This window comes from Eufriesea mexicana, unplaced genomic scaffold, assembly GCF_001483705.2.
Source record: "Eufriesea mexicana isolate 0111107269 unplaced genomic scaffold, ASM148370v2 scaffold630, whole genome shotgun sequence".
Classification (NCBI taxonomy): Eukaryota; Metazoa; Arthropoda; class Insecta; order Hymenoptera; family Apidae; genus Eufriesea; species Eufriesea mexicana.
In genome coordinates, this window is record NW_016908822.1 from 1,264,427 (window position 1) to 1,280,800 (window position 16,374).

The 16,374-nt window shown below is 49.0% G+C and overlaps 1 protein-coding gene across 1 annotated transcript; it reads left to right on the forward strand.

Moving 5' to 3' along the window:
• Positions 1–756: 756 nt before the first annotated feature.
• On the forward strand, positions 757–5,640 carry LOC108546380 (slit homolog 1 protein). Its single transcript, XM_017898430.1, has 4 exons — positions 757–1,048; positions 1,393–4,485; positions 4,644–4,981; positions 5,077–5,640. The coding sequence occupies exons 1-4, from the start codon at positions 757–759 to the stop codon at positions 5,638–5,640; spliced, it is 4,287 nt and encodes a 1,428-aa protein (XP_017753919.1).
• The last annotated feature ends 10,734 nt before the right edge of the window (positions 5,641–16,374 follow it).

The window sequence follows — 16,374 nt, forward strand, 5'->3', positions numbered from 1 at the left end:
CATTCCAGCGAATAACGCGTACTCCTTTCCGCTGCATACGGAAACGATGTGCTCGTGCGAAGATCGTTTGCGACGGTTCCACCACCGCGATTCGCTCGACCGTTCAACAATTTATCGCCTCGTTCCGTATGCTACACCGCTCCTATTAATCCCTACTCGTCATTCGACGTATTACGAATTCCTCCGTGTTCCCGGCTTCGATACAAAGAAACGCGTCGCCGAGACAAAATGTAAGTGAAAAAAACACCGAGTAGCAGCAAATATCCGATAACGCGTGGCACGCGACTCAGCTATTAACCTGCCATTATGGAACAATCAACGTGCCGCGTGACGTTCCGAAGTAGCCGCTACGTGTTCGCGAGCGAACAAATCGCGTTAAAAATGGAAACTTCGCGTCGAAGAATTCGGAATAAGGTCATTGCGAACGCATATCCGAGTCGGGGTTCATTAGCTTAACGGGGTCGTTGACCCCGACTCGTCTTTCCCGGGGCATTTCGGCAATCCCGATCCAAGTCTTCGAGATCTATCGAAGCGAACCCGCGCGCGATGTCTGCGACTGACATGTCCATAACTGAGGTTGACGATAACCTGGGAAATCGAGCGTGCTAGCGATTAGAATAGCAAGAAACGAGAGTGGAATGGCGAATAAAAATTTTTCGGCGTTTATAGGGGCGCAGCAGCGACATCGAGTGTCGTCGAGAGAAACGATGAGCGGATTGGGACGAGCCGGGAACGGAGCGGCGCGATAATAATAATATGTGGACGACTTGGCCGCGGACGAGACGCAAGTGGCGGGACTCGGGCTCGTCGCGTGGCGGACACGAGCATCGTGGTAACCGCGACGGCTTTCGTTTCATCTATTCGGTGGTGTTGGCTGCCTGCATGGCAGCGCAGGAAGCGAGAAGTGCCAAGTGCCCGCCGTTCGACACGATACCCGGCTGTCCTTGTTACAATTTCGAGGACGGACTGTTCCTGGAATGCGCCGGGGCCACCGAGGAATCCCTGAGGACCGCTTTGTCCGGTGTAATACACGCCGCTGAAGGGGAAGGTACGTACGTGCACGTTCTATGACGAGGGAATACATTAGGATAAATAAGGGATTTCGTTTCCGTGGCACGGGATTTTCTTGCCTTTTGTCCGGAGACCCGATTAAGCGAGCTTGTATTCAACGGGGCTGAAATAATTGCCTGAATACGTTTGGATTGCGTTCTCAATTAAGAGGATCTCGAGTAACTTTACGTTTATCTAACCGGACGTTTTTAGGCAGAGAAATATCGCGTCTTGAATAGCTTAGAGTCCATTAGTTTGATGTACTAGCGTGTTTCGGTTAACTAAGTCGCGTGAATTACGATAATGACGCTCACACAGCCATGTTTCTCGCCGCTGTTTCAGGGGCGATAGTTCAATCCTTAAGCGTTTACGAGCTAGACAGAAAAGTGGAGGAACTTCGACCTGTCGCCTTCCCGGCCGGCTCCCAGATCAGGCATCTGCAGATATCTCACTCGGCGATTCGCGAGATAAGCGAGGACGCGTTCAAGAGACTGAGCAAAAGCTTGGAATCGTTGGCACTGGTGTCCGGTCGACTGCCTCACGTGCCACAGAAGGCGATGGCCACCCTGAGTTCCCTGAAGGCTTTGGACTTGGAGGCGAATCTGGTGCACGAACTTCCCAGTTACAGTTTTTACGGACTCTCGCTGATCAAGCTGAACCTGAAGGGCAATCAGATAATAAAGATATCGGAGTACGCGTTCGCCGGCCTGGAGGACACGCTGACGGATTTGAATCTCGCCGAGAACAAGATCAGAGTGTTCCCTATGACGTCCTTGAGGAGATTGGAGCACCTGACGTCGCTGAGACTCGCCTGGAACGAGGTATCCGAACTTCCGGAAGACGGATACTCCAGACTAGATGCCCTGACCTTTCTCGATCTCAGTAGCAACAATTTCAAAAAGATCCCGCTCAACTGTTTCCGCTGTTGTCCGTCCCTGAAGACTCTGTCTCTCTACTACAACGCCGTCGAGTTCGTGGATAAGGACGCGTTCATCTCGCTGATCGATCTGGAGTCGATCGATCTGAGTCACAACAAGATCGTGTCCCTGGACGTGTCGACGTTCAGAGCGAACCAGAGGCTGAGATCGATCGATCTCAGCCATAATCACATACATTACATCCGCGGAGTGTTTTCAAAGTTACCCGAGCTGAAGGAGCTGTTCCTCGCGGAGAACAACATTCTGGAAATACCCGCGGAGACGTTCGCTGGCAGCGCGAGTTTATCGGTGGTGTATCTGCAGCAGAACGCGATTAGGAGAATCGACGCGCGAGGTCTGGCAACCTTGAGCCAACTGGCACAGCTACATCTGAGCGGAAACTACATCGAGAAAGTGCCTCGCGACTTTCTCGAGCATTGCGACAATCTCTCCACGCTGTCCCTCGATGGAAACAACATTCGCGAGCTGGAAGTAGGGACTTTCGCCAAAGCAAAGTCGTTGAGAGAGCTGCGACTTCAGGACAATCAGATTACCGAAGTCAAACGAGGTGTCTTCGCGCCTTTACCGTCCCTGTTGGAACTGCATCTGCAGAATAACGCGATAACGGACATGGAAACGGGCGCTTTGAGGTCTCTGCACAGCCTGCAGCACGTGAATCTTCAAGGTAATCTCCTCGCGGTGTTGGGCGACGTGTTCCAAGTGTCGAACGACGTGGGACAAAATGGAAACAGCGGCAGCTCCTTGGTCTCTATTCAGTTGGACAACAACGGCCTCGGTGTCCTGCACAATGATTCCTTAAGAGGGCAAGCATCGGTCAGAATCATGTGGCTCGGTCACAACAGATTAACCCGCCTGCAGGCTCCTTTGTTCCGGGACCTGTTGCTGGTCGAGCGGTTGTATCTAACAAATAACTCCATCTCGCGAATCGAGGACACGGCCTTTCAACCGATGCAGGCACTCAAGTTCCTCGAGCTGAGCATGAATCGGTTAAGCCACGTGACGGTAAGAACTTTCTCGGAGTTGCACGAGCTGGAAGAACTTTACCTGCAGGACAACGGCCTGCGACGCTTGGACCCCTATGCACTGACCGCTTTGAAGCGACTTCGCGTGCTCGACCTGGCCAACAATCACTTGAACGTGCTGCACGACAAAATCTTTCAAGAGGGCCTGCCAATCAGGACGTTGAATCTCAAGAACTGTACCGTTAGCGTGATAGAAAACGGAGCTTTCAGAGGATTGAACAATCTGTACGAACTGAACCTCGAGCGCAATCACCTCACCGCGTCTGCGTTGGACCGCCTGGATATCCCAGGATTGAGGATCTTGAGAATATCCTACAACAATTTCAGCCAGATCAACGGAAATTCTTTGGACGGACTGCCATCCCTTCAACACCTAGCCATGGATTCCTCTCAGCTTTACAGAATGCCACCGGAGATATTCTCGAAGAACAAGAATCTCGCGAAACTTCTGCTGAGTAACAATCTTCTTCGAACGCTACCCGGCCTGCTCTTCCTCGGCCTGGACTCTTTGAAAGAAGTGAAGTTGGACGGTAATAGATTTCAGGAAATCCCGTACGACGTGTTCGGGAACGCCACCACGGTCGAGTTCTTGTCATTGGCTAACAATGTAATCCTGAACGTAGATATGTCACGGTTAAACGGATTGGCCAGTCTGCGGGAACTCGATTTACGCGGTAATTACATCACGACCCTTTCGGGTTTCGCCAGCGTGAATCTATCCCGTCTGATATCCGTGGACCTGAGCCACAATTACCTAACCGCCCTGCCGGCAAACTTCTTTGCCCGTTCCAACTTACTTCGCAAGGTCGAACTAGCCGCGAACAAATTTCACCAAATACCGGCGGTCGCCCTATCCGCGCAGAACGTTCCGAACCTGGCCTGGCTGAACGTCACGGCCAATCCTCTAATCAGGATACACGAGATTAGTTCGAAGGCGAGATATCCAGCGCTTCAAGAGATACACATTTCCGGCACGAATCTGACCATCGTCACCAGCCAGGACTTCGAGGCGTTCCCAGCGTTGATGCACCTGTTCATGGGCAACAACATGATCTCGCGAGTGTCCCCGAGCGCGTTCCGGAGTTTGCTCGAGCTGCTAACCTTGGACTTGAGCATGAACGAGTTGGAACTGCTGCCTCAAGAAAGATTAAAGGGACTGGAGCACCTCAGGCTACTTAATCTCACGCACAATCGTTTGAAAGAACTCGAGGATTTCCCGCCTGATCTGAAGGCTCTACAAGTGTTGGATCTCTCGTATAATCAGATCAGCGGAGTGGGTAAAAGCACGTTCCAACATCTCGAGAATCTCGCTGAACTGCATCTCTACGGGAACTGGATATCTTCCATTTCCCCGGACGCGTTCAAGCCGTTGAAAAAACTTCGGATCCTCGACCTGAGTAGAAATTATTTAGCGAATTTACCACTGAATGCCTTCCGACCGTTGGAGACGCAGATAAGGAGCCTTCGTGCCGAAGGTAACGAATGTTTCTATTTTTACTCTCGTAGATCCTTATCGTCCCGCGTAACGTTCCCGCGATATTAATGGCGGCGCGACGACACAGCTCGACGGGAAAATCCATCCGTTTCTCGCGAAACAGCGATTAAACGAAATTAAATGTTCTTCCGGGTATAGAGAATCCGCTACATTGCGACTGCGAGTCTCAAGAGCTTTGGGAGTGGCTGCGTGATCATCAGAAGCTGGTGGGCGGTGGCGTGGCTCGGAATCGAGGGGGTGGATTGCGAATGAACGACATGGACAGCGGATTACTCAGGTGCCAACAGCCACCGGAATTACGGGGGTTGGTGTTCCTCGAGCTGGACCCGCACGCCTTCTGCTCGGCTCCTCTCGTCTTGAAGCTTGCCATTCAGGACATTCAACCGTTCTCCGTGTTGGTGTCTTGGCAGAGCAGAAATCACTCGGGTATTCGCGGTTATCGGGTGGCCTATCACACCATGGAAAACATCGAGGAGGTAATACGAACTAGAACATTCTAAACGCGCTACTACACACCCTGACAAAGCAACTTCCGATTATACCGATCTTTCTCTCTGGTCGAAAATTTCAGATACGTTCGAAGAACATGGAGCCGAATTCCCGGTCCACGAAACTATCGAAGCTCGTGCCGAACACTCGCTATCTGATCTGCGTATTTGGATTGGGCAACTGGATGAACCAACGCCTCGAAGAAGACTCGATAGATCAATTTAACTTCTCCAACTACGAGACGTTCGAATCATCGTCGGATATGCAAATGATAGACTCGTCTACGAGCCGTTGCACCGAAGTGAAGACTCTAGAGGCACCGGACGCGGTAATCAGCAGCGATGGCTCGTCGATGGGTGATGTTGGGAGCGTCAGCAGCTTTCTGACCAGACGTTTAGGTCTGATAGTCGGCTGCTGCATGGGATTCGTAGTGTTCCTGCTCCTTGTGTCCGTCCTCGGCTACCTGAAGGTAAAGAAGCAAAGGGAGACCGTAAAGAGGGAGCAGCCGATCCCGCCCGAATACATTTCCTACAGACACTTCAGCATACAGAGCGGCGAGGCTGGACACGCGGCCAGACAGGCCAGCCAAGACGGTCAACACTCGAACTTCATCAACAGCATGGGCAACGCCAATCTAAATGTATGAGACAAGTTAAAAAACTCCCGAGACGTGGAGGTTTCGAACGTTTGAGCTGATCCCCTTGGTTTCTCCGAACCGAACCCGGTGTCTGACGTCAAACGCGAAACCCTCACGACTCGCGGCAGTTTTTTCTTCCTCGATCCAACTCGGATTCTCCGATCAAAGAATGATCAAAGAATGATCAAAGAACGAAAGAGAAAAATCCTCGACGAATCGTTGTCGTCGTCATCGTCGTCGTCGTCGTCGTCGTCGTTCCATTCGACGCGACCAGATGAACTTTGGCCAAAAGTATGTGCGCGTTCGTGCAAACGCAAAGTGCAAACGATCTAGTTAACCGAGCATTTTATATGTGATTTTCTACGGATCTTAACTTTACTGAATGTAGCTTCACCCGGCGTGGACGTGAACGTAAAAGACCCGACGTACTCCGTACGCCGGCAAGTGTGTGTTCAGTGAATCAACCCGCGTGAACCGTAGCCCGAAGGATCAGCGGACTTCGTTACGCGACACGTCGCGTTTGATGCACGATTTACGAGTAAACACCGTACGCAAGGACCCATTCGGAACATGGTGCATTGTGTTTTCTAAATGGCGCGGCAAACCGCTCGCGCGGTTCTCGCTGTAGCACGGACAATGCGACGCGTGTCGTTTCGAATAAGAATTGTCTCGAATTTCCGTTCGCAACGCATCCAGGGGCCACCGGAGACCCTGTCGGACGATGACGAATCGCGCGACGAAGGTATTCGTTCGAACACCGGTAGCGAGACACGTTTGTACATAAGTGAACAGTTGGGGTCGTTGTTGCGGGAGAAACAACGACTCGGGGAAGAATTTAAACGACTTAGGCGAACTTTCGACGATACTTCATTTAGCAAAATGTAGCTCAGTTAGGATGAAAGCAATGATTCCGCTTGCCTCGACGTAGGAATAAGACCCAAACGACTCGCCAAAACCGTTCCCGCGATCGCGAATCAAGCGGAACGTGCGTCGTCGGTGTTGATTCGTCGAGTTCGCGACTTTTCAGTATCGTTTCATAGTAATCGCCGTTACATCGTGAACCGCACTTGCGACTCATGCAAACGACTCGTGCATTCGATACTGTGGGACTATCGCATCTCTTTGCTGTATCATAGGCTAACCACACGGATGTTATCAGGAATACATTGGAAATTAGATACCGCGTTGCGTAATATCCAGCGAATCGTAGTTCAGGTGATAACGAGAAACTGGGCACTGCCGGTGCATCCCCGGTCGCCGGGGGGGCGAGAGGGGGCGAGAGAGTATGGTCGCGATAGAACACGTGCTCGTCGCGTGACATAAAATCGAAAACAAACGGTCGATAGATATGTATCGTTAACGTTCGATGACATCGCGAAAGATCTCAGATGTACCCACACGCTGTGTACTGTAACATATACATACGTCACTGTAATAAAAACGCAAATTCTTTTTTAACCAACAATTTCTTGTGTCCACGTCCCTTCAACCCCCGTCGTTTCTCCATCATTCGCGTCGAAAAATCCACTCTACCGCTCGTTACGTCTGTTTGCCTATTCTTTATTCATCGGTTCAGCGAATCGTCGATTTTTCAACGCGGCGAAAAATAATATAAAGGGAATTCCGAAAAAGTTCTAAGCGCAGGGATCGCCAAGATACCTGGAATATAACGAATAATCGGAATTCTTAAAATACGCCGCGTGCTCCCTACTATTTCGGTTTCCACCTCCTCCCGGGAATCCGCGGCTCGCATAAATTTTCCAACGTTTCGACGAAACGCTTCCCGTCTGCTTTATCGTATTTCCTTGCAATTAACCTCTCCTGGCCATCCTAACGCCATTTTACTCTGAAAAGGGAAGACGTTCTGCATATTTCATTTGTCGCTGGTAAGAGTGAAACGTTGTCGCGTATCCCCTGTTCTTTCATCGGCGATTAAAAATTTTCATTACCAGAACGCCTGCGATTAACGAGCCGATAGAAATCCGCCTTCACGCGTGGAAAACTGAGAAATGTTGAAAAGAGACGAATAAAAAGGTGCTCGAAAGTTGAAAATAATTACGACAGGCGGTGAATGGCAAGCTCCCGCGCACAGGAGATGCGAAATTGCGTGAAAAAAGAAAAAAGGAAATCGCACGCAAAAATCATACTCGATGTACACATTTTTCTCGGCTGATAGAGCTGTCCAAACGTCTCCCGTTTCGCTCTTTAATTCCGTTTGATACACGCTTCGCCAGTTACCTACCAATCTGCAACTACATTCTAAATGGGGATCATTAATCGCGGTTACGTTCAGATGCACCAATGCTGCTGGAAAAAATACGCCGCGTCAAAGGTCAGCGAGTTCGTTTGCGCGAATTACGTTATTATAGATAAAAACATCAGCTTTTTATTTATAATTACGCTGAATGAAAAGCTTTCCCGACAGCTCATCTCTCGCGATTTCGCATTTAAAGCGACGGCTCAAATGGAGAGTATCTCGACCAAGGTACCGGCGAAAAATTTCTACGATTACTCGGCGTTTCGGAATTTTTAATTAGAACCTGCAGGATTTCGGTGTACTCGTTGAAATATTCGCCGGTGCCGAGAAATTCGTTGTCGCGCCTCGATCATTTGTGCAGCTGTTACTTGAAATGTTTGCTTAAAAACCCGACGAGTAGGCTGCCTCGGATTCAGCGAAGAGGATGCGGCGGGAAGAATCGGGAAACAGTCTTGGAAAAGACCCTCTCGAGTCTTGGCACTTTAGGAGCGTCGCACGGGAAGACGAGTAGAAGCGGGTAAAAACACGGCGTGTCTTTCACGACAACGTGTAGAAACGTGTAAGAGTACACGGAGCCGCTTTCAAAGGGAAGTTAACTCAAAAGCTTGGCATTCGGCGCAAATCGAAATTCCTCCAAGCATCGTGTCTCTGCGAGTGTTTTCGAAATGGCCATTTCGGGAGACGATAAAAAGACGTCCGGTTGGGGAGGTTTAAATATAATCAGCGGTATATTTCCTCGTGGCTATTAGATTCGCGGAAAACTATCGTTTAACCGGGTGAAATTCGACGACTTGATCCTCGGCGAATATCACGGAAGCCAAAACGAGTAGCTATTATCTCGATGACGATGCCTCGATCCTAGCTTAATGTCACTCTTAATTACTCCGCTCGAATATCACTGAGGCAAGACTAAGCTGGTCCATAGTGCCGTTAGCTAAACGAACTGATAGAAATGTCGTCTGATAAGAAATCTCGACACCCCGACGAAAATAATGGTGGCTCGGAGCGCTCGATTCGCGCGTATTATCGCCCGCTATCGATAAAATTTCGACCAACTTCTCGAACCTGCTTCATCCCCCGTTGCAATTCATCAAACATATCGCACCCTCCAAATTGCACCATTTCTCGTGGCTCTCGATGGACTTTGTTGCGAAGAATAAACTCCGTGCAATGAGTCTTGCAGATTACCAGATACATCCCGTGTAACGTAACTAAACTCGTAAATAACTACCTGTGCCACGAATCGGAGAAAATAATCTACAAACTTGGCCACTTGTTTTCACGAATCGCGCGTCTGATTAAATTAATTCTTCCTCGCGGTCCTCCCTTCTTTTCCTCCTCCCTTCGGAAGCAACCAAGTCCGAGGAACTTTTTAAAGGTCCTTTGTTTTTATCCAAAGTTGAAACTTCTTTCGGAAACAATTCTCGAACCGCAGACAGAGCACTAATGTAGTGGCCGATTGTCCTTGCATCGGGCTTGCGCCAACTCGGTTAGCGCTTCGAGTGCTACGGGTCGATATTGCTCGTTCGTTTCCCGTTCTCTCACATAATTCTCTTCTTCGCAATTCCGATTACGTCCGAGACTTTTCCAATCCGACACCGCCGGTTACCTAGAAAGCCTCGGGCCGAGATTACGTAACTCGCTAAAATCACGTACTTTGGCCGTTTATCATGATCTCGACACCGGTTCCAATCCAGGCTATTCCAACGTTCTACCCTCGAACGATCCTTTGGCTATTAAAAATCACCCAAGCGGAGAGATCTTTTCGTCGGCGAGAGGTTAATCCCTCGATAAAGATGTATCGTGTTTAAAGGACATGGGAGCAACGGGAAAACTGCAGCCGGGAAATCAGCATCGAACGAAGACTGATTACAGTGACTCGAAGCCACCATCAGTTTGCCGCTAGAAACCAAACCATCTTCCCCCACTTTTGCCCCGTTAAGTGTATTAGTTCGGTTTAGAGCTTGGAATTTCATGCCGACTTCCCAAGTTCCTCGTCACCGGCGACAAGTTGGACCACCGAATTTGATCGATGGTCCGGTCCTTCCGTTCAATGGAGCAAGAGGTTAGTGCTAGAGAGAGAAAGAGAGGGTGAGAGAGACTGGTTTCCTTGAAACTCGGTCTGGGTAGATGTTGTTTCGGTCGCAACACGTGCTTTGCCGCGATTAAGTCCCAGCGACGGAATTACCCTTCCACTGTAAGACGGATTCCAACCTGGTTGAAATGCTGCTGGTCGGAGACGGTGTTACATGCACGATTCGTAGCTAACGTTCCGAGGCGTCGTGTTCTGCGAATGGGAATCGGGTCGCCGGTTGTCGATTCCACAGACAAGATCCAGAGGAACTCGTCATCTGGCCGACCATTCGCGTAGCTCGCAAATAATTACGTTTCATCGTCGATGCTCCACGGTATTTTCGGGCGTGCCCTCTGGTTCCATTTCCATTCGGTTATGTTTGCGTCCGCGAATAACGTCAATCGCTCGAAACTTAATTTCATAACACTTTGCGAACGCTGCGAACACTTGGCCGTCGAAAGCGGAAATATTGCCTGTGAAGCGGTCAGACCGGAAAACATTTCGATCTTTAAAGGAATTTAACCGTCCGTTCACGCGCGCATACCGGCTGCTCGCTGATACGGCCGAAAATTTGCGAACATCTCTCGTCGTGGAAATTCGTGTACACTTAAAAAAAGAGAGAAATGAAAAATGTCCCGTGAAAATCCGGTAAACTACAAATAGAGGCAGAAATCAAAGAATCGGTGACACGCGTGAAAAAGTTTCACTCTGACATTCGACAATTCGTGCCCGATCGTTGAATTTGCGTGATTCTTTTTTAAGGATCAAACGAAAAGTTGCGTTTCTATCAATTAGCGAGATCAACGTCTTCCAAGTAGGTAAATAAAGTATCAACTTCAGAGACACGGCTTGTCAATCGAGATGCCAATTAAATTCCATCGAATTAGCTAACATCGACGAATTATTTTCTAAACGAATTCCAGCTTCCCGGATTTACCAACGTCCTGCCGCTTTGACTTCTCCCTTTGAATTCGATAAACAGAAAACGCGATCGCTGTTACGTAAAATAAGTACAAGCAAACTACATTACGGATAGCAATTATGACAGCTTATACATCAAACTGCAACGAGAACGGTAACGAATGATCGTGTTTTCGATCAATTCGCCATTGAAAGGTGAACAATCGCGGATCGTTTATTACGTTTAACGAGTAACGATCTCGTTATTACTTGCGTCATTGACTGATTCGGTGTTTCCGATAACTGATATTCGCGACAACTGTCTTCGATCTTACAGCGGGACGCGGCCATTTTCTCGAAAAAGATCCGCCATTTCGGCTCGTATCCGTGTCTAACGAACGTTCATAAACGAATAACGTTCGCGTTCAACGATTCGTAAGCGATGCATGATATTCGGGCTCTCTTTTGCCCCGGATTTGAACCGGAACAATCCGACGAGTGGTCGCCGAGGATTTTATTTCGTTTAATTTCCTCCCGGGAACAATATCTTTGGCGACGCGCATAATCGGCGCATCGGCCGTGCGCTGCATAACAGCCAACTAAATATTATCCCCAGAGTAAAATGTTTCACCGGAATAGTTTTTAATATAACATGATTGGCCCCGCATCGTCAAATAGGGAATTGCGTTTCCCCGTGTCTCTTTTTCCCTCTCGTTTCGTTCCCCGTGCCCTCTTGCCCCCTTTCTTCCAGCAATCGCGACGGATAAGCCGCGTTCGAATATTCATACATTATCCCGGTGCATTAATGGAACGTTGCGTAAAAAGATTAAAAGCACAGATTTTCCAGTGACCGAGATAAGAGAGCGCCGACCCACCGCGTGACTCGTGAATTCTGATAACACCGGTGGAATCGGATTAACATGAAATTCTATTCCCCTCGCTCGTCATTCGCCTTCTTAAGCAGGCAAAATTTATGCGCATTGTTCGCGCGAATTTCAAACGGCGGATGAAACACGCTTCAGCCGCGGTTGCATAACGCTTTGCTGCGTTCCAACGCTCTCGCGCACAAAGAGTTTCCGTCTTCCGCGGCCCGGAGTCATCGCCGAATGGAAAATACGCTCGTAATGCCACATTTTTCTTCACTCGCTTTTTAATAAAGCCAAACGTATGTCCTGGCGTATCCTAGTTAACGAGACCACGTTATTGGTCGGTTGAGTTTCATCGATTACGTTTCAAAGCACCGACTTTCGAAACGAGAAACCACTCGCGTATCGTCCCTGCTTTTTCCTCTCTTCTTTGTTTTTTTTTTCTTTTTTTAACTTCATTTCGCTAAATCTACGCGAAAATTCGCAGACACGATGTCGCAATGAAAGGTCCGCGTATCGCGATATCTAGTATACCGTCAACGAGAATTATGCGGTTTTGTTCGGATGAATCAAAGCAACCCATTCACCGCACGCGTGTTTGAAATTTGTTCCCGTATTTAGGGAAAACCAAAACGAACCACACGGTTCTACCGTTCGTTCGTGTTACCAGCACCGGCAGACACACCGAAACACGTTCGCGATAAGGAACAGCGAGAAGAGGTGACTTGGTCGTATCTAAAGTAACACTCATTCCATCTCACGCCGTTGTTTCGATAAAACATCCATGTTTTATTCATACACGCGGGCGTGGCGGCAGCATTTTCCAGCAAATTTCACGATGCACGAAAATTCCACCTTCCTCGCGCATTGGGACTCGACGCGAGTACTCGTAGGCCTAGGAACCTCTTCCACGCTGCGAACCTCTTAGAGGACGTAGAAACGCTTCTCTCGGCGTGAATAACGTTAAAATAATTCACCACCTCGCTGCTTCCGGGGAATGAGAAAATGTCGGTTGCAACGTCACGAGACGTAAAAACGGTTTCTTCCGAACCGACGTTTGTTCGCTCGACTCGATTTTCGCGATGTTGCGGGGCAATTCGGGTTGCAGCGCGGATGAATTAATCGCGGGGCGTTGCACGTTGCGCGGAATACCGCGAATAACTCGTGCCTCGAATGCACCGAGCTTAATGTAACTTTAGCAAAATCGTGCGAGTGTTTTCCATGACGGTGGTTAAATAACAGGCCGCACCGGAACGGCTCTCCCGATGAAATTCCTGTAACGCCATTCTTCTCTTCGTCATTGCACTTTTGCTATTCCAACTTACTCGATATTGCGCGCCGGCAAAAGCGGGCCCGCTCAATGTTCCATCCGCCTTTTATTTTTACATAACCGTTATTCCCCCCGCGGCTGGGAAATATCAAATTTCAGAAAACGGCCATCCTAGCGAGGAAAGTCGATCGATCGATGTTACGCAATCCTGATGCTTAATCGCGATTTTTCCCCGATTTTTCGCGATTGAATACCACCTCTCGGCGACAAACGCGTGTTTCGGCTAAGCTTCTACTCGTACGCGTAACAGATCGCGTCGATCCGTTCACACGATAGTCACCGATATCCTCGCGATTCGCGTAATCGTTTCCCTTCTTGAATCACTGTGCTTCCCTCTCGCCTATTTATCCGCGATCTTTCGTTTCGTTCGTCGCCGTTTCGAGGCCCGGCGATCTCGTAAAATTCAGCCAGCATGCACGATAAATGACAGACAGATTGGGAAATATCGAGGACCAAGTGCGCGATCGATGTATCCTGCGCGTACTTTTTTACATCGAGACGTTTTATCGATGGAAGCCTGGACGCGAGGAACACGCTGCATCCATAAGAAGGGAAAATCTCGTTGAACGCGGGATCATTGAATAACCCTCGATATACGGAAAAACATCGCTTGGCCAAGCTCCTCGATATTTCATGCATCAGTGCGAAACCAAACACGGCGGAAACGTCGAATCCCTTTTCACGTGCGGCCAGATTACCGCGCATTCGTTTTAACGCTTTAAGGCGCGATTCGAGACGGCGGGATCGGGAATGGAAGCAGTCTGTAGATTTGCTAATCCATATCTAGATTATCTGGACTACTCTAAATAACCAGGTACGAACAACGAAACTACGTTGATCGAAGTAGACGTGCGAACGGAATTATCTCGACGATGAATTACCTAGTTGTTCGCTGCGAGAAGGGTCGAGAGAGTGGCACGGAATGTCGGAATTTTCTCCGATTTCCTTGGGAATTAATCGCATCTCGTAGAGCTAACGACGCCCAGACGCCAACGATGAACGACGACCCTGTAACACACGGTGCTCTAACTAAAATTCAATCGCACCGGTAACCTACGCGATTCCCCGGCACCACAGGCGTGGCGCGTATCTACTCGAATTCCGGTTGCACCAGCAAACTCGATAAAAATGGCGGAAGCACAAACGTGGATACGAAGACAAATGGACGAACGTGAAGCCGACGAGCAGAGATGAGAATCAGAATCAGGGCCGTGCCGAAATTTAAATTCACCGGGCGTGTTCCGTGACGTGAACGAGAACTTTTCTACCCGCGTAAGACGTGCACGTGTACAACTCCTTGCCAGCGATCGTTGCTGATAATTTATATCTCGCAGGTCGCGCTCGTCGCGCGAACCATCAGTCGCGAAATTAGAATTCCTCGTCGAGGGGTGATAACGTTTTCGCTCCAGTGGATAACTCCGACGAGACTCTCGCGGACTCGATCCAATACGTATTTGATCGGAATCACGGCTGTCCAAACAATGGCGATCAATCGTAGCGACGGATTGCACGCAACCACGGAATCGCGATATGGAGGCTCCCGACGAAAGTTTCGCGATTTCGCGATCTATCGTTTACGCTTCGGGTCCGACGATTTACAAACAGAGGGAGAAGGCTTGGCCAACTGAAACTTGTAAAATCAATTATCGGCGCTCGCTCCGCTGGGAAAAGCGATTTCGACGGAGATCGAGCCAAGACGAAGATCGATTCGATGCCAGCCCGGGAAAAAAGCGACTAGACGAGTGGAATTGCGATTCGATCCACTTATTTTCAGTTCGCGTTCCACTTGAAATTCGGCGGGCCTTTAAGATAGTTCTCACGTATCAGCGCGAGAAGCTTCTTTTTAAGTCGTTTAGTCAGCCCGGGGGAAACAACGAGAAGATCGTTTCGCTTTATTTAAAGGGCGGTCATTTTCCGGAGAGATGCAACGAAATGGTTGTCGTTGTAAACCGTATTCTTGTTTATAATGGTAATATTTTCGAGGAGAACTAATCCCCTCGGAAAGCTTATCGACGATCCGATGGAGAATTTCCTATCCGTTCTAAAACTAATAAATTTCACAGCGTGCAACACCGTTCTTCGTTCTCGAGGTAAGAATGCGGGCTCCTAAGGGCGGGTTCTTGGTCGAATAAAGTCGCTGCAGTGGCTCTCGTGGAAATTACTTATCGAATCGCGGTAAAGGCAGTGCGTCTAATAAACGTCGAATAAAAGTTCCACGGCGATTGGCTTCAGTCGTTTTATACGTTTTACGCCTGTTCGCGCGCTTTCAACGGTCGCGAAAAATCTATTCACGTTTGCTCGACTCGATATCGATAAAGCGAGTGGATCGAGTTACTCGAACAAAGCGATCGGGCCGTGTGTATAAAACAGGGAAAAATAATTAATCGCGGCGTCCACGTGGAGAGAGGGACTCGCGAGACGGAAATTTATTACGCTCCTTTAAGGGCGCGGAACAATTAACGGTGAAAAATAAAAGCGAGATTGGGAGGAAACGTTGCTACAAAGGAAGAAAGGAGCGTCGCCGGTGAGCGTGGAACGCGTCTGCCGCATAAATTACCCGATCTCTAATTAAGTAGGACCGAAGCGCTCGTTATGGCCGAGCTGTTAATCATCGGACTCATCGTCGGTGCGACTGAAATTTTTCCACCGCTTGCATGGTCACGTATCTCTGTGCCAGACGAAATTATACGCGCGCGTTCGCGACGTTCGCACGGGGAAACGAAAATTCGACTGGGTTACCGGTTATTAATAAATTTCTCATGGCACGTTTTAATTGTTATTCGCATCTCGACGATACGTACGCAAATAATTATTTACGAGCTAGAGAGATGTAAAAAAAAACGTGCGACTCACCGTTCGTCGACCGTGCCACTGCACCTGCACCGGCTTCCAAAGGTATCCCTTTAATCTGGATTCACTTCGTACGTAAAAGGGAAAAGGTTGCAAATAAAAAAGAGAATTAATCCGCACACGCACACGAAAACCGTATTTCGCGCACAGAACTCGCGCTATGGCGCCATTCGCGCGCGTTTCTATACGCCGAAAGCGTAGCCGACGAACGGAATGCACGCGCACGTATCCGTGTCTGTACGCTGGTGCCGTCAACTTGTTATCGATGTCGCGTTATGGTAAGTTATGGTCCAGGTTGGGTACGGGTAAGAGGAGCCCGTAGGAAAAGTGGCAGTATTTCCGGGACGAGCGGAGGGAGAAGAGCCGCCAAATTATTTCCGGCATTTTCCGCGGCTGCTCGTGCGATCTTCTTTCTGCCTGATGGAAAACGAAACATCCTTTAAATCGTACATATTTCTCCCGATAC

What these genes read in the sequence shown, in the direction of transcription:
- LOC108546380 (XM_017898430.1), top strand. Translation starts at nt 757, where the DNA reads ATGTGGACGACTTGGCCGCGGACGAGACGCAAGTGGCGGGACTCGGGC. An exon ending in ACACGCCGCTGAAGGGGAAG is followed by an intron (nt 1,049 to 1,392) that starts GTACGTACGTGC and finishes CCGCTGTTTCAG; the next exon opens with GGGCGATAGTTCAATCCTTA. An exon ending in CCATGGAAAACATCGAGGAG is followed by an intron (nt 4,982 to 5,076) that starts GTAATACGAACT and finishes CGAAAATTTCAG; the next exon opens with ATACGTTCGAAGAACATGGA.